We start from the raw sequence: 24365 nt of genomic DNA on the forward strand, positions 1-24365 counted from the left end.
TCCAGAAAGCCATGAGAGCATCCCCTGAGGCATGCTTACTGCTGGTGCCTGTAAAGAGTCGGACTTCAGGCAAGTCTGAAATGGCTTCCAATATGTGTCTCCAGCCCCAGGACTGGTTACACGTAAGAAGCAGATTGAAGGTCGTCTAGAGAGAGCCCTTCCACATTTACTGCAGGTCCCTAAAGGAAGTCCAGTTCTAAATGTATCAAAAGTAGTGCTGGCTTCAAGGCAGCACAGCAAGAATTGTACCATGACAGCGCCACAGTGTCCCATGGTCCTCTTCTTCTCCTGTTATTATAGTGCCATGAGAGCTGCCAGAAGTAAGTGCCCTTCAGGTGAAGTGTCAGCAAAACAAATCCTTTACCAGCTCATTTTAGGTGCATTAGAGATCCCAGCTAGAGATGCCTGGAAAGCCTAGGACAAGGGCTTTACTCTGTTTCACAGGCAGGACACTGTTGGGAGAAAACACACTGGTGTGTCCTGTACCCGTTGCCTGAACTGTACAGCTAGACCCAGCATTCTCACAAAGTTGTCAGGCCAGTAAGTGCAGTCTGGACACCAGGTAGTGTAGCGTGGCTGTTGGAGAATTCTGCTTCTCAGCAGAGTCCTGGTGTGCCACCTAGAAAGCTCCATGCCTTGGAGTCTTGCAGGACTGCAAGCAGGCTTGGCAGCATGGCTGTGACTTTTTGTGGTGCCAGAACGGGTGATGGAGCTGCCTGTTCCCTTGGCACTGGAAGCTGGGCACCAGCTTTTCTGTATTCTCCAACTACACCAAATAATCTGTGTTTCCCCTTTTTTTTTTTTTTCAGCAAAAGGTGGAGTTTGACCCAACCTCCTCTTATGCCGTGGAAGGTCTCAAACCAGACACATTGTATAAGTTCCGTCTGGGTGCCCGCTCAGAGCTGGGGGTAGGAGTTTACACCCCTACGATCGAAGCCAGAACTGCCCAATCCAGTAAGTGTCTGCCACCCAACACTGCTGAAGACAAAGCAAAAGCAGTCCAGTTTCCATTGCCTGGGCACGGAGTGTCTCAGTGCCTCTGCCCCTGTGGGTCTGCAGGGATGCTGGCGTGCGGTTTGCTAAAGGGTGTGATGGGGAAAGCCACCCAGGGTTTTGTATCAGGGCTCTTTGGCAGAGTGGGTGCACCCAAGTGGTAAGTTCTTCCTTCGTGTCCCTTTGATCACGCTGTCTTGCCCTAGGGGTAGATTCATAAAAACTGATGGAGGAGTGAAACAGGCTGGGAAATTGCTTTGGAGAGATTGATTTGAGTGGGTTTGTGCATCTCTATGAATTTACTCCCATGCACACAAGCTGTCTGGACAGGCAGCATATGGGTGTTTGGCTCTAAATGTGACTGTCTCCAAACCACTGGATTTTCACCCCTTCGCTCCCCATTCCAGCTGCCTTGCTTACATAGGAGCGCACCCCTGGTCCATAGAATTGATGGCAAGGTGAGGAATCCTCTGAGGCCAGATGTGCCTGTGGCTGTCAGGCAGCTGGGGGAGTCTGTTTGGAAAAGTGGCTGTTTGCTGGGGCTGTGTGAACAAGTGAGGCTGCTGCTTCTGGGACTGCAGTGCTGGGGGAAACCAGAACAAGCTGCAGCTGAGTTAATAGAGAGGCTCGATAATGAGGTGACCCAGGCAATATCACTTTCATCCTGGCTCTGCCCCGTGTGATCACAGAACGGGAGTTTGCATTGCTCTGATTGGCAGCTCAAAGTGCTGCGCATAAGCAGATTAGGGCTATCAAAGGGCCCTGCGATAAGCTCGTTTTCACTAACGATTTTTGGGCTTGCCATTATGCAAAGAGCATTAAAAGGAGGGGAAAAAAGACATTTCCGTTAGCACCGTCTGTCTGGGATTTAGTAGCTATGTGGGGTGAGCAGTTGGCACAGGCAGCCAGCCTTCCCTGCAGGGAGGGCAGCAGCGTGCGCAGCAGCCGGGAGCTTGAGATGGCCATTAGAAAGGGAGCTCAGGCAGGGAAGAGCAGCTCTGCTCACTTTTAGAATGACCTTCTCTTTGAGGAAAACTCAGCTTCATTAACATACCAGTCCCAGGCATACCTCCACCTCGTTAAGTGAGCTAATGGTGTCCTAGAGCTGCACGATAGAAAGGTATGAAAACAGAGAAAGGTTTCAGATCATGCAGTTATAAATATTTGAACGTTGAAAACTAACTCTGAATATGAGGATTCGTATACCTGTTTCAGATCGCTTTTGTACTGATAGGCAAAGGTTGAAGCAACTCTCCTGCCATGTAAATTAATTCCATCAGTGGATGCTCTTATCCTTGAAAACACTTAATCGGAGACAGCTCCGTGCATAAATGAGTCCTTCAGAGGTTCACAACAGTCCAAGTAAGAGAAACGTTTGCTTCATGGACTCATCAAGGCAGACATCTTCTTCCCATGACCTACTCCATGTGTTGTCTGCTTGCAGGGGATCTCACACCAGTTTGGTTTTAAGGTTGTCACTTCAGTGGCCAGTGGAGCTGTAGGTGACTGGTTCTGGCATCTGTTTAGTAAGAGAAATGTGCATAGCTTGGAAGAGATTTGGCTTTTAGCCACAGGAGTACCTTGGTTTGACCAGTGAAACCCTCCTCACATTGAAAGACCTAAGAGTTTTTAGACTGATCCAAGGAGTGACCTGGGTCTTGGTTGAAAAGAGCTATTCAATGAGGGTGACAAACCACTGGCTGAACAGTCCAAGGCAGAGTGGATCCTTGGGTACTGGGAGGCTCAAAGTAAAGTAGATCTTTCAGAAAGCTCTGCTTTAGCTCAGCAGAAGTGTGCACGGTGCACAACTTCCAGGCAGAAGTTCTTTCGTCTGCACTTAGCAGCTCCTTGTGTTAGATGGTTGGATTGGTCCCCTGTGGCCTTAGAACTTACTAATCTAGAAAGGATATAGCTCCCAGCTTCACACTGGTCTCCTTCCTGCACGTTTCCATCTGGTTGCCCTGAGAAAGTCTACTAGGTCCTGGAGACTGACATGTTCAGGTGGGACACAAACTGCAGGAGCAGTCAGACTCCTGCTTTCCCAAGATCCTGTCTTCAGGTTTTATTCCTGGCCCCGAGAAACCAGACAAGGGTAAGGTAGGAGGCCCATCATCACTAATGAGTCACTAATGGGGTGGAAAAGGGTGTTGGTATTGCTTGTCTTGTGGCACCCCTCCTCCAGAGTGGTGGGGATGCTTGTCTGGGAAGGCCAGAGGGATGTAGTACCCCTTTGCTCCATTCCAGCAGCACAGCTGAGACCTCATCTCCTGAGAAGACAGCTGTCATCTGGGCTGTCTTTCCTGCTAAGCTGCTCACTTGGTTGCTGGGCACCCTGCAAAAAGTACAAGTAGTGCTGTTTTGAGGGCCTCAGGAGCACGGGGGAGTTTTCCCGGAGTTTGCAGTGCCTCGGGCAAGCAGGATGATGCAAGACAGAAGCATCAGCTCTCTGTGCCCATCAGGCCTCAGCATTAATGTGCTGTTCTCCCTTGAAACACGAAGGTGGGTCTTGAGGCTGCCTTTTCCCTAGCCTGAGGAGTAGGTGGGCTGGGTGGGTGCACAGGGCTGCTGTGGGCCATCAGGGGAGGCTGGTGTGAGTAGCCTGGAGGCAGCAGAGGTTTGCACAGCGTGTGTGTGGGTACATCTGCATGTGTGGGTGCATGCTGGCCACCCAGTCTGCTCTTTGCTGGTCCCAGGAGGGATACTTTGACTCCTTGTGCATTTTAAGTTGATCCTGTTCATGTTACCAAGTTTTATTTTACTTTCTTTAAATGTTATTCTGAGTTTTTTGCCTTGCATATCATGTGTGTGACTTTTACCCAGTCAACAGCCAACGTTTGACTTGCCCACGCTGCCAGCCAAAGCTGCCTTTGGAGAAGGAGCTCACTGCTGTATCCCAAGGGAAGCTGTGCAGGCCCAGTCAGAGCAAGTCTCTGCTGTGATGGGCCTGTCTGCAGACAGTGGCAAAGGAAAGGCTTGCCAGGCTCCTTATGTCTAACTTGTCCTGTGTGATGGATGCCACCAGGCCCTGTGTCTACCTTATTTCCTCCATGAATTCTTTGTAGGTGTTGCTTTGTTGCTGTATCTTCCTACTCTCTTCCCTGCCACTTTTCTGCTGATTAACCAAACAAGTGTGAGGATTCACTTTTTACCCCTGCTCCCTTTCGGTATACCAGATGGCAGGGCTCATCCTGCTCTGCCTCCCCCACATAGGCAACTGTTTGCTTCCACGCATTGCTTTGACTTCTCTTTCCTCCATTGTAGCTCCTGTAGAAGCTGCCTGATTGCTCAGGCATCACCTCTTCCAGCTCTGTCACTACCTACTCTCTTCCATCTTTCATCTCTCCAGGCATCCCAGCCCATGCATCAGGGATGGGCCCTGCTCTCTGAGCACAGGAGTGGGCACCAAGAGTTGCAAGCCTGCAATTGCTTCTGCAAGCACGTGGGCCTTGTTCCCAGCAAGCAGAGGTTACCAGTGGCATTGGGAAGTCCTACTGTCCTCAGCTTTCCCAAATCTTTTGCCACTGCCAACCTGTGCACAGCAAAGCCAAGACACAAATTGTAGAGTCCTCTAATTACCCGAGGTCCTTGCTGCCATCTGGAGTGATGTGGGTTGTGTTCACCTTTGTGCAGGCGGTGAGCAGGCAGGCTTGTCCCCTCACCCTGGGCAGGTGGCTCTGATGCACTGATGGCTTGAAGGACTGCAGCATGGAGAAGGGCACCAGTCTTTTTTCAGTCGTTTTCTAGATTTCTGGGTGCAGTGAAGAATGGAAGCTGCCTTTCACCTACCATGGCAAAGCAGGATACCTTGTACTCACTCAGCAGTGAGGCCAAATGAGAGGGGGCTGCTGCTGCTGTAAGAGGGCTCCCACACTGCAGGGGCCCTGTTGCAACCAGACAGCAGTTCTGCAAGGCTGGAGAAGGGAACGGACCAGGCTGGTGTCCTTGAGATGTTTTGCTTTGTCCAGGCTGTCTCTCCCGATCCCTTTCTTCCCTCCCCCACATTTGTTTCACTGCTCTTCCCCTGTGCGCTGTACAGAGAGACTGCTTCTCATCCCAATGAGAAGCATCCACTGCCTGGTTCCCATTTTCCCCCCTGTGGCCAGTTAGCTGGGGCTTAGAAGTTAATGCAAACTGCAGGTGCTTTTTTGCCTGGGAGGAGATAAGACTTGCTTGCCTTCTGCCGTACAATTCCATAGTCTAGGAAGCTGCTGAGGCAGGTAACCAGTTTGGCAGTCAGTCCCAGATTCCAGGGACACGTGCAAAGTAACACAACCACATTATCGCCTGTTCCCACTTGTTTTAGGGTGCTGCTTTCAGCTGATGATCATGATTTCAAACCCCACCAGGACAAACTGCAGCCAACCTCAGTCACCTGCTTTCCTTACCCTCTTTTGTTTTGTCCGCTTGTCTAGGAGAGAGTTTTCACAAGCCTTCCTACAATCTGGTGTGTGATCTTCCCTTCTGCCACTCTTGCCTTCTGCAGCTTCCTACCTCTTCTGGTTTCCATCTGCTTCAGATCTTCACTGAAGGCATCTTTCTTCTCCCTACCAGTCTCTCTCTCTCACACTCCACACGCACACCCCTTCCCTTACTGCCGTGTGTTGTGTTTGGTAAAGTGAGCGTCCAGAACTGCTTTGGAAAGACGTGTCCTCTGATGCAGAACAGCATTTCTGTCTCCATGCTGTTCATCTGGCCTTCAAATACAAATTGCCCCTTTGATGGTCTGTGTGGAAGGCAGGCAGTTGTCCATGTGTGTGTTCGGTGCTCCGTTGGCTGGGTAAAAGTTCCCTTTGCGTTTTGGTTTGTCCTTCCACTCATTTCCCTTCATCTCCCCACTTCATTTATTTATCCCCAGCCCCCTCCGCCCCACCCCAAGAAGTCGAGTGTGTAAGCACCAGCTCCACCACCATCCGGGTAAGTTGGGTGCCACCGCCTGCCCAGAGCCGCAATGGGGTCATCACCCAGTACTCCATTGCCTACCAGGCAGTGGAAGGAGATGACAACACCAAGCATGTGGTGGATGGCATTGGACGGGAGCATTCCAGCTGGGAGATCAAGGACCTGGAGAAATGGACCGAGTACAAGGTGTGGGTAAGGGCTCACACGGATGTGGGGCCAGGACCGGAGAGCATCCCCGTGCTCGTGCGCACTGATGAGGATGGTAGGTGTTCCTGAACAGATCCTTCAGCTTCTGCCATGGGTTAACTGGGACTCTCCTAGCAGAGTTGCTGGAAAAGGGGGAAAGGGAACAGGGATACTGACCTGGGAGTGCCTTTGAAGCAGGACTGGGGACTGTCAGGAGCAGTGCTCCAGGGAGTGGATCTCCCCAGTTGCCCTGGAGTGGGTTAGGTGAATTGCTCTGCTGGCCCTTGGTCTGTCTCCAGGCTGTGTCAGGTGTCCCAGCATCGTCCCACAGGGTCCTGTTGGTGTCAGCATTGATTCCTGCCTATGCAAGAAGGCATTGCTCTGCTTTGCTATTATGGTTTTATAGTGTGTGGTGGATTCCTTTTTACTGAAAGTAGCAGGAGTTCTCCCAGCCAAAGGCCTTCTCTCACATCGTGAGAGTTGGACTTAGAGTTTACTTGTTGACCTGAAATCCAGCAAACTAAAGAGGGAAAAAGAAATCCTTTTGAAACTTGTAGATACTGCAGGAAAGCTGCTTCCTACCCCGGCTTCCAGGCAAGCCACAGCTTATATAAAGCTGCTCTTCCACTCAAGAGTCAGAATATCACACGTACAGAGCACTTTACTGGATACGACAGCTTTAAAGAGAAATTGCTTTGTATTAGCAGGGCTGTCAGTTATGTCATCACGATTTAAGCCAATTCCTTTGAAAAGTGCCAGAGCTCAGGGTGACAGTAGGAGCTTCCATGGCTTCATGCTGACCCAAGAAAGCTGCAGATTTAATGGGAGAAGAAAGAGATGTGGCATCCAGGCAAAGAAAGCATGATCTCTGCATTGCCCAGTCAGTGTAGGAAATTGAAACCAGACATGTTACAGTTTCCTTAAATGGGCTGCCACTGTCCCCCACGTCTCCATGGCTCTGGAAGTGGCGTCTGGGAATGCTCGCTGACTGCATTCCTGGGCTGGCAAACACATCTGTGTGTGTCCTGCTGCCTTTATTGTTTGCTTCAGTTCTCATTCAGCAGAGTTGTAGCCCAGGGGTAGCTGTTACCCCAGAAATGTCGCAGCAAGCTCTCTCAGTTAGTTTTTGGGCACTGAGGTTGGACATTCCAGCTTAGCTGTCAGGAGTGATTTCATATCCCTCTGACATGCTGATGCTCCGTAGATACCCATGATGAAGGAATGAGAAATACTAAACTGTGATCCGAAAACAAGTTGAACTTTCTCTGTTTGGATCTCAGATGCAGCACATACTTCCCATAGTGGGGTAGGATAAGAGTTCCTCGAAACACTGTGGTCTGCTCACATTCACATCTTTTTGTGTCCCTGCAGCATCCCAGTATTATGTCCTATTGAGGCCTCACTTGCCAGCAGAGCTTGACACACAGCTTCTGTCTGGTTCTCAGGGAGGATCTTGTTTTCCGCTTGGACTCCCAGCTGTGTGTGTGGGCAGGTGTCTTGCCAGGGCAGGAGAGCCCTAAGGCTTGTGCAAGGTCACTGCACTAAGTGAATTGTGTATTACAGCATGGGCTGCTCCAGGCAGAAGGGGATAACTGTTCAAGCACAGCCCCCTCCATTCCCATACCTTCAGCTGGCCTCATGGTGCTCAAATGCTCTGTTCCTCCTTTTCACTATTTCATTTAATTATCTACAATTAAGAAGGACATCTGGGAAAAATAATGAATTGCCCTGCAGCTTAAAAACTGTGCTTACCTGCTGGGTAGCTGTTTCTTCCCACTTAGTTGGTTGAAATAGCAATACTCAGTGCATCTGCTTGTCAGCTATCCATCCATAATTATCTGATACTGATTTCTTGCTGTGTTGAGAATTGGGGCATATGAGGTTCCAAACCGCTGGATTTTCCCAGGCCACTGGGAGACTGGAAAGGGTCCTACAGTAGAGATACTAGGATGGAGCCCAGGTCCTTCACTTGGGTAACAGGCACTTGCATAGCAGTGGTATCCTCTGCAGGGGTTGCACACCTCTGCTCCGGCCAGAAGAAGCTTTCCAGGAGTAACTGAGAAGCTAATTTTTTAAAATTGACATTTTTGTCACAGTCAATGCAAGAGCAAAAAGTAATAGGGAGGTAATTTTTCCAAATACTAAATAGGGTATAAATACATTTTTAAATGGGCCTCACCTTGCTAGAAAATTGATATTTTCTGGGCAGTGTAATTTTTCATTTTATTATCAAAAAGCATTCAGCTAGTCGTGCATGAAATACAGTCCCCAGAGCTGTCACAATCCCCACAGGCCCCTTTATCTGGCTGAGTTCAGTGACTGCTGTCACTGAGCTCTGGGTTATTGTTTTAGGATGGTGCTTTTCCCCCTCATTAACCTCTCGTTGTCACAGGGGAAGAGCATGTGTGTGCTCTGGCTGGTGGCAGGTACCAGGGCTCCCTGCAGGACAGGCTCAGCACCCAGCCACGCTACCTGGGACTGTTGGACTGTGTTTAGATGTACACAGAAGGGTCTGAGAGGAGGTGTTGCATCAGGCAGGATGCAAAGAAGGCTTCAAAACCCCTGACTGTGCTCCAGGCCACCCTGAGCTGCAGGGGGTTACCATATTCTTTGTATTCTGCTGTATTCTTGTATTCTTTGCTCCCCTGCTGCTGGAGATGAGAGGGATAGATGGACCTTGGATCTGATCTGGCACAGTGACTTTTATTAGGGGTGCTCCTGCATATCACAGTCATGTTCTTTCCTACTGAGAGTAGCAAAAGTGCTTGGATGCTGAGAAAGGGCCAGGAATGTGGTCACACTGAAAGACTGCAGTACGATGTCCTGGGCAGGTACAGGAAACTTGTGCCAGTAGGGCTGTCCTGGCTGGCAGTGAGGTGGGGAGGAAAGGGGGAGCAAAGGAGCGAGAGAGAGTGACAGTGGTTGTGTGGTACCTGCTAACTGTTGTCCTCTGTGTGTTACAGTGCCCAGTGCCCCGCCACGGAAGGTGGAGGTGGAGTCTGTGAATTCGACTGCCATCCGGGTGAGCTGGAAGCTGCCCATCTCCAACAAGCAGCACGGGCAGATCCGCGGCTACCAGGTGACCTACGTGAAGCTGGAAAACAACGAGCCCCGAGGGCAGCCAGTGATCAAGGATGTCATGCTGTCAGAGGCACAGGTACAGTGTGGGGACCACGGGCTGGTGGGGCATGGCACCTTCCCTCTCTGCAGAGGGCCAGGCTGGCTGGGTCCAAGTATTTCTTGGCCTCCTCTTGCAACTCCAGAGCATTGGACTCAGCCTGCCTGAGCAAGGCAAACAGTTTGTCCCTAAACTGTGGCTTACACATGGGTAAAAAGTTTAATCAGGAAAGAACTGCTGTAGAAGTGATTTATTGGACAGTGTTCCTCTCTTAGCCCTTCTCTGACATGTACTTCTCTGCCTACCATGTCCTGTGCAGACTCCAGCTGGAACAAAGTGCACTTTGCCCCGTCAGTTTTTAAATGGTCAGAGTTTTAAGTAAGCCTCGGGTCTGTTTCTTTCATGATGCTGACTATGTTCAGAGCAAAACTTCTGTCTCAGCAGAGTCCACCTGGCTGCTGTGTGCTTGTGGGGCGTGGGGGTGGCTCTACACTGGTGGGTGGGCACAACATGCCAGGCAGGACAGCACTCCTGGCTCAGCAAAGCCTTCCTTCCCTCCTGCTTTTACCAGGCAGGGACTTGGTTTTGCATTGCCTCTTGAAACCAAACTGTAGATGAAACTGAGTCTGGGAAAGGCTAGGGTGGGGAAAAAAATAAGTGAGGTGCAGGTCCACATCACCTGTAAATGACTTCACCCTCTGCAACCCCCACACCACAATCTGTTCATACTTAGGCGATCTCCTGGATCCCTCACGGGCTGTGAGCTGCAGCCCTGTGCCCACACAGTGCTCCAGGTGTGGCTGTGCACTCTGCACACAGCCCAGCAACGTGCAGTTGCCTCTCTCCCAAGGTCCAGGGAAGTTTTTGGTGCCCTGTGTGTGATGAAATACAACTCTTCTTAGGAGCAAGGGTCCTTCATCCTGGATGACCCCTGCTGTTCGCAACAAAGATAATCGTATAAATGAAGAACAGGATCTGCTGCTGTTGAAAGCAACGAGTAATCGATTCAGAGCTGGCTTGCTTGAATGATGCCCAATATAAATACTGGAGAGCTGCAACGATTAATTGATCTGTCTCCTGAATGCAGCTGTGAATCATTTATGCATTTGTCAGTGGGGAGTGCAGTGCACAGAGGCAGCTCTACTCCCCATTCATATTCTGAAGGATAAAACTCAGTAATAATGTGGAAGGGGAAAACTTTAAAGAGTGAAAATGCTTTGAGGGTCCTTGCAGTGTTGTCTGGGGCACGTCTCTGTTTATGTTTCAGATGTTGCTTTATATTAGTAGTTAGAAAAGCTGCTTACTGCCCTTTACTTATTCCAGGAGGATATAATCTTCTGTGTTGTTTGAACAATTGATGATGTGTTGTTCAGCTGGAGTTTGGAGTTAATGGGTTGGTCCCAAGCGTAGGTGGGCGAAGTTGGCAATGTTTTTCTTGTTGGTATTTTCAAATATTTTATGCTTGCCCAGCCAGTTCTGCTTTCACTCCTTACTCATACATTTCAGAGAGAGAAATCCCATGCTAATGTGTAGGAATGAGGATGCCAGGGCCAGGCACTTTCGAAGGAGCGCTGGATTTTGCATTAGTTGGAATGTGTGCATCAAGGAGGCAAGTTGCTGGAAGTTTCCTGGCTTGTCAGACCACTTACCAGTCTTCTGTATTTGGTGAATTTATGTGGGAAAGTTCTTTATTTCCGTGATACTTTTTCCTGCTATGTGTGGTGGTGAACTCATCCGCTGTAGTTTTTGGATGGAAGAGAAGGCCAAAAAAGATAGTTGCAGAGAAATGACTACTCTGGAGGAGTCATGTTGCTCTTGGGATAAAGTGATGATGACCCACAGGGAAGAGGTTTCACTGACTTGGCAGAAGAGATCTTTATTTCCCAAAAGACTGAGAAGCCAGGCATGACCTGTGCTTGTGATGAAATACATCTGCTCCAGATGCTGAAGAACCCTGTAAGAGCTGCCATCTCTCAGTACAGCGGTGCGTGTCTTTGCAAACAGCCAGATGAAACTTTAACGAGTAGTCCTGGGAGAGTTATTTTCTGTGGAAGGAAGCAAAAAGATTCACTGGGAAACCTGTCCCTGAAGGTCACAGGATGAAGATGGCCACAGTTCAGTACTCATAAAGCTTCATAAACATTTATACCAGTGCACAAGGAGAGAATTAAACTGATTGAAAATCTTGGGGTCAGAGAAGAAATTCTGTGGACAGGTAGGCAGAGCCCCTCCTCCTGCCTAGCCAGGCTGTCTGCTGATTTTGAGTAGGTATGTACCACATAATCTGCTTCCTGCAGACAGTGCAAAGACACTGATATTAAAGCTGACTCATGATTTTTTCCTTATTGAAGATGAGAAATATAGAGAGAGTAAACGAAGATGAAAGGAAAAAGGAAAGGGAATGGAGATGTTAGCTATGCAGATAATATGGATTCTGAGCTTTCAGAACCATTTGAGCAGAAAGGACTAAAACATCAGCAGAGAAATGGGGGCCCTGGTGCTGGAGAGATCACATTTTATTTTACAGCCTCCTGCCTAGGGAGAGTAATCAGTTGTTAGGAAGGTCCTGTGATGGAGCTGAGGCTTCTCTCTCCCCTCTGTGGCTGCACCTGTGGCCAGTTACCTCTGTCAGCATTCTGTGTGCCTTCCACTCTAAGCTTTCACCTCCTCCTGACAGCTTGATGGACAAGCAAATGTGGCCATGCCTTGTGGAGGAGCACCCAGGGTGTGTACAACTGCAGAGCTGGGTCAGAAAGCTGCACCACCTCCTGCCCAAGCCCTGCCCATCACAGCTCAGACAGGTCCCATGGTGGGTGATGGCAGAACACTAATTTCTGTGCCCTGGGTCTTGCTCATAACACATCTGAGCACTGAGAGAGCACCTTTGAAGGGAGCCCAGTACAGGGTCTCAGCTGCACTCCACCACTCACGTAAGCCCTCACCAGCTCAAGGGAGCGAGGGAGAGCAGGGCTGTGGGACACAAGCATTAGGTTCTTCAGGGGAGAGCAGGGGCCCACCTGCTTGCCTTGGTCTTCAATCCCTGGGCAACTGCAGCGTGTTAGGAGGGGCAATGGCCTTTAACCCCTCCATCCCTTCCCAGGTACCAGTCCTATGTGCCCTGCAGAGCTCAGTGCTGAGCAGCACCGGGTGGCAATGCTGAGTATGGTGCACAGGGCACAGAGGAGGCAGCAGAGCCCTGGGACGACAGGCCTTGCTGTTGGAGTTTCCATGGAAGCATGGCTTGTTTTCTCTTTACAGGAACTGGCAGCTAGACCCTGTGTGAACCTAGCTGTTGGCTAGTTGTGTCCTGCTCCCAGCCTGCTTGTCATGCCCTCAGACTGGAACATCTGAGGGGGACTTTGTCCCCATGCTCCCCATGTGGCCTCGACAACTGCTCCTGCCTTTGTGCAGTGTCTTTGCCGGGGAGTCTAATGCCTGCATTGCCCTGGGGACACAGTGTGCCCATCAGCCTTGCTGCCTACAGCCATCCAGCATGCCCAGGGAACTTTGCAGGGGTGGCTGGGTAAAGCTGGCTACAAGGAGGTCAGGCTTTGTGGAGGAAAGACTCCTGCCGCCTTCTCCTCCTGCCCTTCAAAGAGAGTCATGGCAGGGGAGAGGTGTGTGCTGCCCACAAGAAGGGCTGCAGGCTCACAGGAAGATTGTGTGGTCTCCACAGGCAGCAGTTCTCCATCCAGCATGCAGGCTGAGTGCACGTTGCACCAGCTTACTCCAGAAGAGCAGGAAGAAGAAATGGCAATCACTTGAAGCTGTTGGATTGAGATCAAAGGAGAAAAGGGAAGCAGAGACTTCTATTCTCCCTGGGCAGTGCCCACCCCAGGCATAACACAGAGGAATTTACAGCCTCCCTCTTTTGCTGGGTGATATTCAAGGATCTTTATCTGAATGTATTTGGAACAACTTCTCATGCACGTGTGCTTGTCTAGGTGAGAGTCTGGTATGGAGGGGAGATGTACTCTGCTTCCTAAGTGGAACAAAACTGAAAGGCGTCATCCAAGGGACTTTTCAGCCCTCCACATCCCACAGACTGAACCACCTGAGTTTATACTTGGAGTTTCACTGTTGTGCACAGTCATTGGAGCAGAGAGAAGGATCTGCAGGAAAACCAATATCCACTTCCCATAGCTGGGGCTGTTGAAGAGGGCTTGAATCTGTGTTTTGCAAGAGCCTTGGTCAGGGAAAACAGCCGTTCCCTGGTGAGACATGACTACTCTGTGTTGAAGTGTAAAATGAAACATTAAGGCATTGCAGCTGCCATAAATACACACCGTTAGTTTTAGCACTTCCCCAAGCCATCCTGCCTCATGCACACAGCCCTCTCTGAGTTCTTTTTATGACTGCTCATGGGCTTTTCAGATCAATTTGTCTTACTGACCAACCTTAAACAGTTAAGAAGCAATTGAGCTAGTTTAAGGAAGGAAATGTTTTGATCTGTAGATTATATTTTAATAATGAAACTGACTTTTTACCGAGGTATTTATGCAGGCCTGGCTTTTCACTGTTATTCCTCCAGCACAGATCTCAAGGCATTTCTTGGCACTCTGATCTAATGCACGATTAAAGTCCACTGAAACATCAGACCAAGCAGAGTTTGAACATTAAACACTTGGTCTAAAATCCTAACAGCTGATAAACTCCCTGCTATGGTGTGAGAGGCTCCTGAGTAGCCTCCTGAGCCCAACTCTGCTCTGCTGTTCATTCCAGTGGGGTGTCACCTTCTGCTCCTGTAGCTACGTGGAGGTGAGATGGGGTGTTACTGCCATCCATATGGCCCCCATCACCAGGGACATGCTTTTGTAGGAGAAGTTACTTTTGGAGAAAGAGCTACCAGGCCTCATATCCTTCCTCTGGCAGGATTTCTTCCAGGTTTTAGATCAGCAGGAGCGGAGTGTGTGGTTGTTGACCATGGTGTGGGCTGGCTGGCACAGGTGGGACATCAACAGCAGTGACTTGAGTTGAACTAAATGTGCAACAGTGGAAGTAGCACCAAGATGTGTACGGAAAGAGAGTCTTTAGAGACCGTAATACTTAGTAAAGGCTTTGGCTTTATAAGAAGTCTTTAGGGACAACTTGACTTCTTTGCTGAAATTTAGTGTTGAGGTGGTTTAGAGGAATAATTGTATTGCAGTCTCACAGCATCAAGTAAGTGAACTATAATAAAATCTTAGAAGAACATTTCTCCAATAGCTTCTTCTTTCTGAATTTAGAGAATAAAATAGCAAATATTTTGGAAGTATGCCATGTATTTTACTGCTGAGGAGAGTACTGTGGCTGCCACTGTAATAGGTGGCAGCCTGTGAAAGTCACTTCAAATAGCCTGAGTTCAAAAGGCAACTTGTAGGTTTGATACCATTTAGTACTTCTGTTGCACTTGCAGGTTCCCAAGCACTCTGGCAGTATTAGCTGGGCTTTCCAGGGTCCTGAGGAAGTCAGTATCTGAGCACTGTTTCACACCTTGCAGCTCAGGCTCAGAAGCAAGGCTTGCCAGGACTCACACTGTGAGTCAGAGGCAATAATACCTATCTTCACTTTCATTTCTGTGCTTGAACCCATGGAATGGTGCTTCCTCCAGTCAGATTTAGTAACCTGAGATGTAACACCTCACTTTGGCAGACAGAGTTTACTGTGATCTCTGCAAACCTTCCTTTGGTGCATCAACCACAAAGAACAGTGCTGTGGGCATGCGTGGCAGCAGCCAAGCTCTGCTGTCTCACCACCCTGATGCAGCTTTGATGCCTCAGAACCCCAAATCCAGCCAGAAAAATTCCGAGCCCTAATTGAGCTGCCGTGGCCAGGAATCTGTGTGAACTTCTGGTGGGAAATGGTTTGTGTAGAAGTTTTCCCTGCAGGGCCAAGTGAGTGTTTGCTGCTGTGTAATTGGGAGTGAGAAGCTGTTTCCTCAGCACATGCATGAGTATGAACCTCGCTCCAAGCCACGCAGCACTGTTGGAGAGGAGCAGCTTAGTGTGGAGCTCTGTGTAAGATCTCAGCCTCTCCTTCACTGTTGACAAGAGACAGCACTTAGTTTCCTCAAGTCCCCAGAGCATTGTCTTGCAAGTGATACAGGAAAGAGAAGCTCTGGAAATGTTGCATTGGTGCTTCCCTGCAGAGAGTTCCCTCTGAGCTTTGTGTGTTCAAGTCTTTGGTTGTCAATAAGAGATGGTGGCTGGAGGATCACTAGAACAGAAACTGGAGATCAGGCAACACAACTGTTGTGAGTGACTTGTGGGGCAGGAGTCAGCCCCAGAGCCTTGTTGGTACAACCTATCTGTTCTTGCTTCTTCTTGTGGAAGAGGCAGAAAAATGCAAGCAAAGCCAGAATGGGAAAGTACTGCAGAGTTAGGAAGTGATGACCTCTTCACTCATGTGAGAAGGAAGCTCTTTGCCCCTGTTTGTGTGAATGATCTCAGACCTACTGCGCAGGCCAGCGGCATGTCAAAAATTGCTCTGCACCACTTCTCCCCTTGGCACAGCCTGTGCCAAGTGACCCTCTGTGTATAAGTGTTGTAATTCCCCCAGCCCAGTCCTGCTAACTCCTGCTGTTGTCGTCGTCATCCCCTTCCTACATGTTGCCCCTTAAAACTCTGTGTCTCCATTTTTCTCTCCTCCTTCCTTTCTCCCCCGTCAGTGGAGAGCTGAGGACTCCGTCGACCATGTAAGTACCACTTGTGTGTGTTCCAGGTTGGAAAAGAGGGGTTTGGTAATTCGATTTGTGAGTTTTGTAGACACAGTGCTGTCAAAACATTCCTTTCGCTCCCTTAATGAGGCTGGAGAGTTACACTGTGAAACCTTCCACAAGCAGCAAATCCAGAGAAAATTGGCATTTAGGTTGCTCCTAAATGCAGAAAAGCAATTGACATTTCCTATAATCTGTATATCCAGCTTGTTGCAGTGCAGTTTCAGGCAGGCTCAGGTGATCGACTCAGGAGGCACATCCTACTTGGCCCACCAAGTTACATGGTAGAATTAGATATATAATCTTTAAAGCACATTGATCGTAGTCATGAGAAATAACCTACACCCTCAACCGTGACCTCTGGCTGAAACACAGATAGTAATAAGAAAACAATCACGTTTAAACAGTTAAATTCAATTTTTCCAACATGATTTTGAAATATAAATTTGGAGGAACAAACTAGGAAATGACCTTTTTAGAGTCAGCAATTCAATTATGTGCCCTACTGTGAGCTTCCCCAGCACGATGCATTTCTCCTCCTGCTTTGTACAGAGGATCCTTGGCTTGGAGTGGCTTTGTCATGACAGCACTGTGTTTGCATTATGCAATCAGACCTTCTTTCATCCATCCCTCGTCTCTCTCCCTGCCTCCCAGCTCGCTTGCTTTGCTCCCGGTGGCATGCTTTTGCGTGAGAATTTCTCTTTGCATGGATTTTGGGAGGAGTGAATTCTCTTGGGATGATCAGAGTCTGCAGGTTTTATGAGAGTGCTTCCCCGCGGGTCCATTGGCACCGGTCGGACTGCGCGTCCACTCACCCGCACACACCATCTGCTGCAGGGGCGGAGTTGGGGTTGGACTCTGGTTCACACGGTGATTTTGGCGGGGTTCTTGTTGGTGCTTGTTGATACTTCTCTGGGCTGGCTGGTTCCGCAGTGGTAACACGGTGATTCTGATGAGTAAGCCTGGGCAGGTAATCTGAACCAGCAGCACTGACTGGAAATCAGCAGGTTTAATAGCGTGGGTGTTTGTGTGAGTGAGTGATGGGAGACTGGCGACGCCCTGAGAGCAACCACAGGTGCCCCTTGTACCCCTCAAGCTGGCAAGGATCCCTGGGGCAGAGATCAGACCCCAGGAGCAGCATCTAAGAATGCTCATGCTGCCTGTCCTCAGCAGATCGAGCTTAACCCTCTCCATCTCTGGTCCTCTCCTTGTCTGAAGGGGTAAATAACCAACCCAGAGCCTCTGCCACCTTTTCAAGAGCTTCCCCAGCCCCTTCTCCAGCTCAGTTGTCTCTTGTTCCCTGACCAAATGGGTTTGTAGTGCTGATGGCCCAGACAGTACCCACAGATGAACGCAGCTCAGGTGTACCTGCCCTGAGTTCCCAGAGCTGCTGGGAGCTGCTGAGTTAGCTCTGCTTGCTCGTTTGCAGGCCTGGCCAGCCAGGCTTGGCACACCTCACATTTCCACAGGAGGCCAGGAGGGAGGAGCGGTGCTCCCCTCTTTGATCTCAAATTGAGGTGCAGAGCCATGCCCTCCTCCTGCCCAGAGGAAGCCAGTTAGCAAGGATGCTAACACCCCACCGAGTCCGCCCCCTCCCAGACCTCCCACGATGCAGCTTTTCCCTCCAGGTCTTGCCAGTGCCTTGCACTGACCCATCCCAGCCCTGCAACACCATGCCTGGCAAGGAGGGTGAACACGATGCTGTAGCACTGCAGGTGCTCCCTGCCTGGGGCCCCCACCCCTGCACTGTCTCCCTGTGCACCCCCACGGCTCTGCTGCAAGACACAACTTACAAAAATCCCAGAATTAGCCCCCAAGAGATTCACACAGCCAGCTGAACTGGCTTTTGCTCTGGTTCACAGCTCCATAGTACTCTTACTTTCAGGCTTCAAGCAGGACTATATCTGGATCAGATCTCCCTCTTGGCAGGAGCCGTGGGAGAGCACAAGCTGCTGACACAAGTTGCTGGTGGGTCCCTGGAAAGGCCAAATGTTAGAGACAGGGATTGAAATTAGGCAGGTGAATGTTGGAATGGCAGCAGTTGTTTGCTGGCTCTGTGTGACGTGTGTGTTTGAGCACGGTGCATGAGTGTGAGCCAGCGAGTGTGTCAGTGTGTTGCTGTTGGAGACACTGACCCCAGTGCCCTCCTTTTGCTCACTCCAGTAACAAGTGTTTGCTCTTTTCGTTTGCCTCTTCTCTGCCGTGTGGATGTGCTCCCAGGAGACAGTCATTGGAGGCCTGCTGCCAGAAACCACCTACTCCGTCACAGTTGCTGCCTACACCACCAAGGGAGATGGTGCCCGCAGCAAGCCGAAAGTCATCACCACCACAGGGGCAGGTGAGTGTGGGGAGCAGGTGTCACAGCCTCGTAGGGGTGGTGGTAAAACCTCCCAAGAGGTACGTGGGGAGCATGGCCAAGGCACCTGTACAGGAGGAAGGAAGAGGGCTGGAGATGCTGCAGAGGTACCTACTCTTGTGATCTCCAGCCCACGCTTACAGGCTTTGCCACTGGATCACCTGAGCAAAGTGCAGCAAACAGATGGACAGACGCTGCCAGGGCTGGTGAGAGAGCAATGAAACTCATGGGTCTGAGCTCATCTGCATAGTCCAGAGACCTGGGAAGAGGAAGCCTGAAAGTCCAGGCCCTCCCTCAGCTTTTGGAATCCTGGCCTGTCCTCACCTTGTTCCCATAGGCAAATGCTTTGTCTTGCTTCCTTTGGTGACTGCAGTGCTGCCTGGATGGCCCCTGGCACAGAGGGCTCCTAAGAGGTGCTTCTCAGCTCCCCCCAGCCATTGCTGCTGTTATCTCCCCAGGCTTACATAGCTGAGCCTGGCTGCTCCTAGAGCCATGGTAAAACCTGGAGTGCAACAAATCCTGCCATAGAAGTGCTGCAGACACAACTTCTAGGTCCTGGTGATTCCAGCCCAGCTCTGCTTTCTCAGTAGAGAGTCGTACCTGTGCCTAGTGCAACACAGGAGCCTCGACCTGGAGCAGGGGCACCCAGGAGTCATCAGGTGCTTTCCTCCGGATGTGGTCAAGCTTGCCTTTGGCAGTGGCACCAACTAGTTGACACTGTCTTGTCCACTCACCTTTTCCACTCACTAGACCTGTCCTACAACTGATAATCGTGCTGCTTCCTCACATCAACTGCAGGAGCAGTATTTACCACTTGTTATTTACGGGAATGCAGCTTGTGCAAACTGAGAGCGTTTGTTCCTGGTGCTTTTAGACAGGGAACAGCTTGCCATCTCCTCTGCGCTGCATATGGGGAGTTCCAGAGGTAGTTTCCACTGTCACAATCTCAAATGCTGTCTCCCTTGTGCCTCGCCGTGATGTATGCTCTGTTCATCAAATTGCTACAGCTGTCCTATAAACAGGAAAAGCTTCCTAAACATCTCAGTGTTGCACTGTAAACCACAATGGGTCTCCCCATGTTATGGTGCACATTTAAGGTTAATATTTGGAACCAGCTTTGAAAATAAGGTGTCCCTTAATACTCGCTGCTGTTAGACATTGTATTATGAGTGCAAGGAGGATGGCACTGGCAATGGGAATGTAGTTGTATGTCTTAAATATCTACAAAACCACCCCCAGAGCTGCCTTTGTAGAGGTTCGGCTGCAGGCCTGACCTCAAAGGGGAGCGTTGGTATCGCCCTCTGATGGCAAAATCGGGCCATAATTCTGTCAAATACGGTTTCCTCTTGTGCTCATCTGTGGGCTCATATGTTTCAAAACTGTGCAAGGATATTTAACTAGGTTTGGCTACAATCCCATTTTTGTTTTCATATCAGTGGCCCCATCCCTTTGATTCTGAGTATCTTCCCTATCAGTTGATTTGTTTACAAATCTGAGCTGATGTGAAGACACGTTCTTTTTTTAAGTGAAGGAGATCAAGGTATTAAACCATCAATTTAAAGCTATCATTTCCTACCCCGTGACGGCAACACCCCTTGACTTGTGCAGCATAAGCAAAAATCCTGTGGAACGCTTGTGTTCACCTCTCACATCGACACTGACATCACGAATCTGCTTCTCAGCTAAACCAAAAATGTATTCTGATGGCAAACAGCCCACCCAGCTCTGCTCACTGCCTCTGCAGATGGTAAAACTGCAAGGTTTCAGGATGAAATTTGTCTGCCTCCAGACAGACCAGGGTGCTGGAATCAGGCTTCTGGGTGTTGTGGTACAGTGTGCCAGGTCAGCACGGCCTGATGCTGTGCACTGGCTGGAGTGTCTGAAGACCACTGATTGGGAGGACGGGATTCAGATCTTCTCTGAGATAAATATGATGCTTTGAGGTCCCTTAAACCTTTCCTGTAAAAGGGAATGAATTTTGGGGCTGGATATGGCTGAATTTATTTCCTGTTTAAGTGGCAGCACATGGGAAAATGGCAGCCAAGAGCTGGCTGGCTCCAGCTTCCCTCGCCACTGGATTAGGGTCGGTCTGCCTCTATCCATGTGAATTGTTTGTCGTCCTCTTCACCCTCTTGTCTGAACTTTCCCACTTTCCTCAATCCTCACGGACTGAGCAGCACAGAAGCCATCCTTCCTTCCCCTCCTCCCAGGCTATAGATGGTCATTGTGTGTTTATGTTGCAGTCCCGGGGAAGCCCACCATGATGATTAGCACGACAGCCATGAACACAGCCCTCATCCAGTGGCACCCACCCAAGGAGATGGTAGGGGAGCTGCTGGGTTACCGGCTGCAGTACAGACGTCTGGATGAGGAAAAAATGAACACGATAGACTTCGGGAAGAGAGACCATCACTACACTGTGACCAACCTGCACAAGGGGGCCACGTACCTCTTCAGATTGTCTGCAAAGAACAGAGCTGGCCCAGGAGAGGAGTTTGAGAAGGAAATCACTACTGCTGAAGATGTGCCAAGCGGCTTCCCACAGAACCTGCGCGTGGTGGGTCTCACCACTTCCACTACAGAAGTTGCTTGGGATCCCCCGGTCTTGGCAGAAAGAAATGGCAAGATCGTGAACTACACAGTGGTATACAGAGACATAAATAGCCAGCAGGACCTGGTTAACCTCACAAGGGACACAAGTATCACTTTGACAAATTTGAAACCTGATACCACTTATGACATCAAAGTGAGGGCCCGCACCAATAAGGGGGCTGGGCCACTCAGCCCCAGCATCCAGTCCCGGACCATGCCTGTGGAGCAAGGTAAGTGCCCATCTAACAAGCCCTAAGCAAGCTCTGCCTCCAGGACAGGGACCTTTGCTTTGGTTCGTGAGGCTGCACTCCCTTCTGCTCTGACTGTTGTGATCAGGTACTGCGTGGCACCCTAGTCTAAAACTGGTTCAGTGAGGGAAGGCTCAATGAAGGTTTCCTTAAAGTTGCCATATGGGAGGAGAGGGGCATTGGTGGTACCTTAATTGCCTCCACAGGCACACTTTGATGTTTTGTCTGTACATGAAAGGCTCTTCCTTGAACTGGAGCAAGTGGCTGAGTAGGATCATCTGCAGATCCAGTACCTGAACACCGCTGTTCTTTGATCATGACAAAGGGCCAAGAGAGTGTGAGTGAAGGGGGGAGAGAGGAAGGCTGCAGTTCAGCCTATGACTTCCTTTCTGTAATGCTGGAAAGTATAGTCAAAAAGCAAAACTCCACTGGAGACTGTAGACTTGGTAAAAGGCTGCTGCTCTCTTCTCCTCATTTCTTACTTCTCTGCTGTAGCTGAACTCCTTGACCTCTGCTGCTGAGTTAGACAAAGAGAGCCCTGGATTTGAGCTGCTGCCTGGCTCCCTCCTGACTTGGCCTTACAGTGCTCAAATATCTTGTTTTTCCTTTCAGTGTTTGCTAAGAACTTCCGCGTCAATGCCGTCATGAAAACCTCTGTGTTGCTGAGCTGGGAAGTGCCTGACTCCTATAAATCTGCAGTGCCTTTTAAGGTAAGGGTGGGATTTGGAGGACTGGGAGCTCCACCTGTGCAGTGAGCAGGACAGTGGATAGCAGCAGCAGCTGGGGCCTACCAGTCAGACTGGCTGTTGTTGCTCCATGACAGTGATCACACAAGCCTGTCCTGATGCCTGACACCAGAGTTGAAGCATGAAAAGTTATAAATTTGATTTAATCTCAGGAGATCAGGACAAAGTTGTCTGAAGACCAGCCAGTGAATCAAACTAAGAATGACTCCTGCAGTGTGTCCTGTCTCAAATACCCCTATATCACCTTCATGGGTTACTTCGGAGCATCAGGGCGGATGTATAATCTCAGGGTGTGAAGGGGAGAAGCATCATCACCCTTCCTGAAGGTTTTACAGATGTGAGCAGCACAAGATGTGTCAGTGCAGAGGGACCTCTGGAGGAATGGCTGCTGCTCTCTTTTCTCCCGTACAGTTCTGGATGTGGTGTCATCCAGCAGGCTGCAGACAACACTGATGACCTGATGTCTTCCTGCTCTTGTCTGTCCCCCAGTACGTGTCACTGATGCAGGTAAAAGACTAGAGTGTGGTGGAAATTTTTGCAGATGTCAGTGGAGTTTCTCTCACTTAAGAAACATGTCAGATTGCTGAGGATAACCTTCCACCCAGTCTGAGCAGCAATCTGGTGCCTCTGCAAAGGCAGCCAGGGTGGAAGCAGCATGACTTCTCTTCCTCTTTGCACATGCCCCCAGCCGTGCTGTGCCTAAAGAGAAAATGCAAGGTGTGCAGGAGTTGTAGTGGATCCATGGCCAGGGGAATGAGGGGAAATCTTGGACTGCATCCACATCAAAGCAGATGAGCACCTCCCCTTCCTTGTTACTAGCTCTCCTTGCTTAAATCGTGAAGCTGAATTACCATGATCAATAACAGGCACTTGTTAACATGCTGAGTTTAGTTGAAGCAGACAAGGCTTTTGTGAGTACCTTGTGGTATTCAAAGCTTTCCCACATGTAGGGTTCATTAGGGTCAGTGTTCAGATATCTGGCCACAAGGAGCTTCACAGAGCCTTGTTACTTTGCACTCTGCTGAAGAACCAGAGTCCTTCACCTTGCCTTGTTCTTGTGGCCCAAAGCCCACGTCACTGTGTGACAGCACAGTGCTAGAAAGGGACAGTGTGACCTTTGGAGCATTACTACCACACGAGGATGGTGGAGTGGTTAGAGGTAGCCAGGAGCCAAGGATGTAATGCTGGTGCCCTGTCTGTCTCCTCTCTTAGCTGCATAGCTGTGACTGCTTACACAGGGGTGACTCAGGGTCTGCCCCTGCTGTGGGTTAACCCTCAGCTGACACAGGAGCAGATGGCATTAGCCACTTGCTAACTTAAGAGCAGTCGTGCAAATGAGAGTGTTACAAGGATATTTCTGTAATAGTGCCTTCTTTCTATTAATATTGCCAGACTTGCAGACGCACAGAAGTCAAGGCCAGGAGCTACCAGGGTCAGCTCTAACTCGTTGATTGTGCCACTTGAAATAAATCCTTAACCTTCAGGATTTTGTATTTTTATAAACAAGGTTCACCTCTCTCCTCTAATTCAGGCATATGGGATGCTGAGGCCAGAGCCTAATACTGTAACTAGCATAGCAGATAAATCTCCATGGGAACAATTAGTATTATCTACACTTGATAAACAGTCTCATGCTAAATCTATGTCCCAAAGGGTGTCATATTCTACTTTAACAGATTTAATTAAAGTAGATATTGTTCTGACAATGAATAGTGAGGCAAAGGCAGGACTGGTGCTTTTTTTTTATTAGGGGATGAACTGAGACCTTAAGATTTTTCTTTGCTGCCAAATCAATAATGAAGGTTTGAGATCTCTTTGGGGAATTTTCACAGCTTCTTCTGGTCCAGGAGATAAATTCCCTGTAAAATGTTACCCAGCAGTTGTGGTGGAGCAGGGGCAGTATTCCTTTTTTATTCCACTGTGCTTGCAGAAAGCTGTTCTGGAGCTTTCACGAAAAGTGCAAGATAGATACAACCTTCTCCTTGGGGAAACTGCATTTTCCTGAGACACATTCTTCAACTTAAGAGCAGGACAGAGGATATATTGGTAAAGCCAGCACTGCAAGGTATTTTACAAATGGGGAGAAGGAACAGCACCTTTTGAAAATCATAATGATACAGGTTTGGAAATAAGCCTTGAGAATGCTGGGCAGTGCTTTCTCACGGGGTGTCCCATGGAATGCATAGTTACTCCTCCTTGTAAATATGCCAACCACGTCTATTGCTCCATCGAGTCATTGTCTCTTCTACTGTTGCACACGATGTGTCTTTTCATCTTTTAGTTCAATACATTCTGTACTGCCTTGAAATCAAGCATGAGACCTTCAGCAGTGACATTTGGGCCCACCTACCTTTGCAAATCTTCTCTCATGGGTAGGAGCACCGCAGATGACATTTTACAGCAATCCATGGGCTAGTCAGCACTGTTTGGCAGTTCAGAGCCCTTGGGCCAGATTTGCTGCTGACTCCAATAGTTACCAGTGGGCCATGATGCAACCTCTAAATAGCATTCCTGCCTGAGCTTCCGGGCATCT

General features: G+C 49.4%; 1 protein-coding gene across 19 annotated transcripts in view; it reads left to right on the forward strand.

Moving 5' to 3' along the window:
* PTPRF (protein tyrosine phosphatase, receptor type F) overlaps positions 1-24365 on the forward strand; it is a 287109-nt gene that overhangs the window by 217629 nt on the left and 45115 nt on the right. For 9 of the 19 annotated variants that reach the window (XM_027649309.1, XM_027649310.1, XM_027649307.1 and 6 more), the window contains 7 exons: positions 810-954; positions 5849-6154; positions 9042-9235; positions 15843-15869; positions 18111-18228; positions 20490-21068; positions 21699-21796. In XM_027649309.1, coding sequence (XP_027505110.1) covers positions 810-954; positions 5849-6154; positions 9042-9235; positions 15843-15869; positions 18111-18228; positions 20490-21068; positions 21699-21796 — 1467 coding nt within the window. The remainder of the gene's footprint in view (positions 1-809; positions 955-5848; positions 6155-9041; positions 9236-15842; positions 15870-18110; positions 18229-20489; positions 21069-21698; positions 21797-24365) is intronic. The other 10 variants (XM_027649312.1, XM_027649314.1, XM_027649318.1 and 7 more) reach the window with 6 other exon arrangements.

The sequence above is a fragment of the Corapipo altera genome, unplaced genomic scaffold, assembly GCF_003945725.1.
Source record: "Corapipo altera isolate COAL_440 unplaced genomic scaffold, ASM394572v1 112, whole genome shotgun sequence".
NCBI lineage: Eukaryota > Metazoa > Chordata > Aves > Passeriformes > Pipridae > Corapipo > Corapipo altera.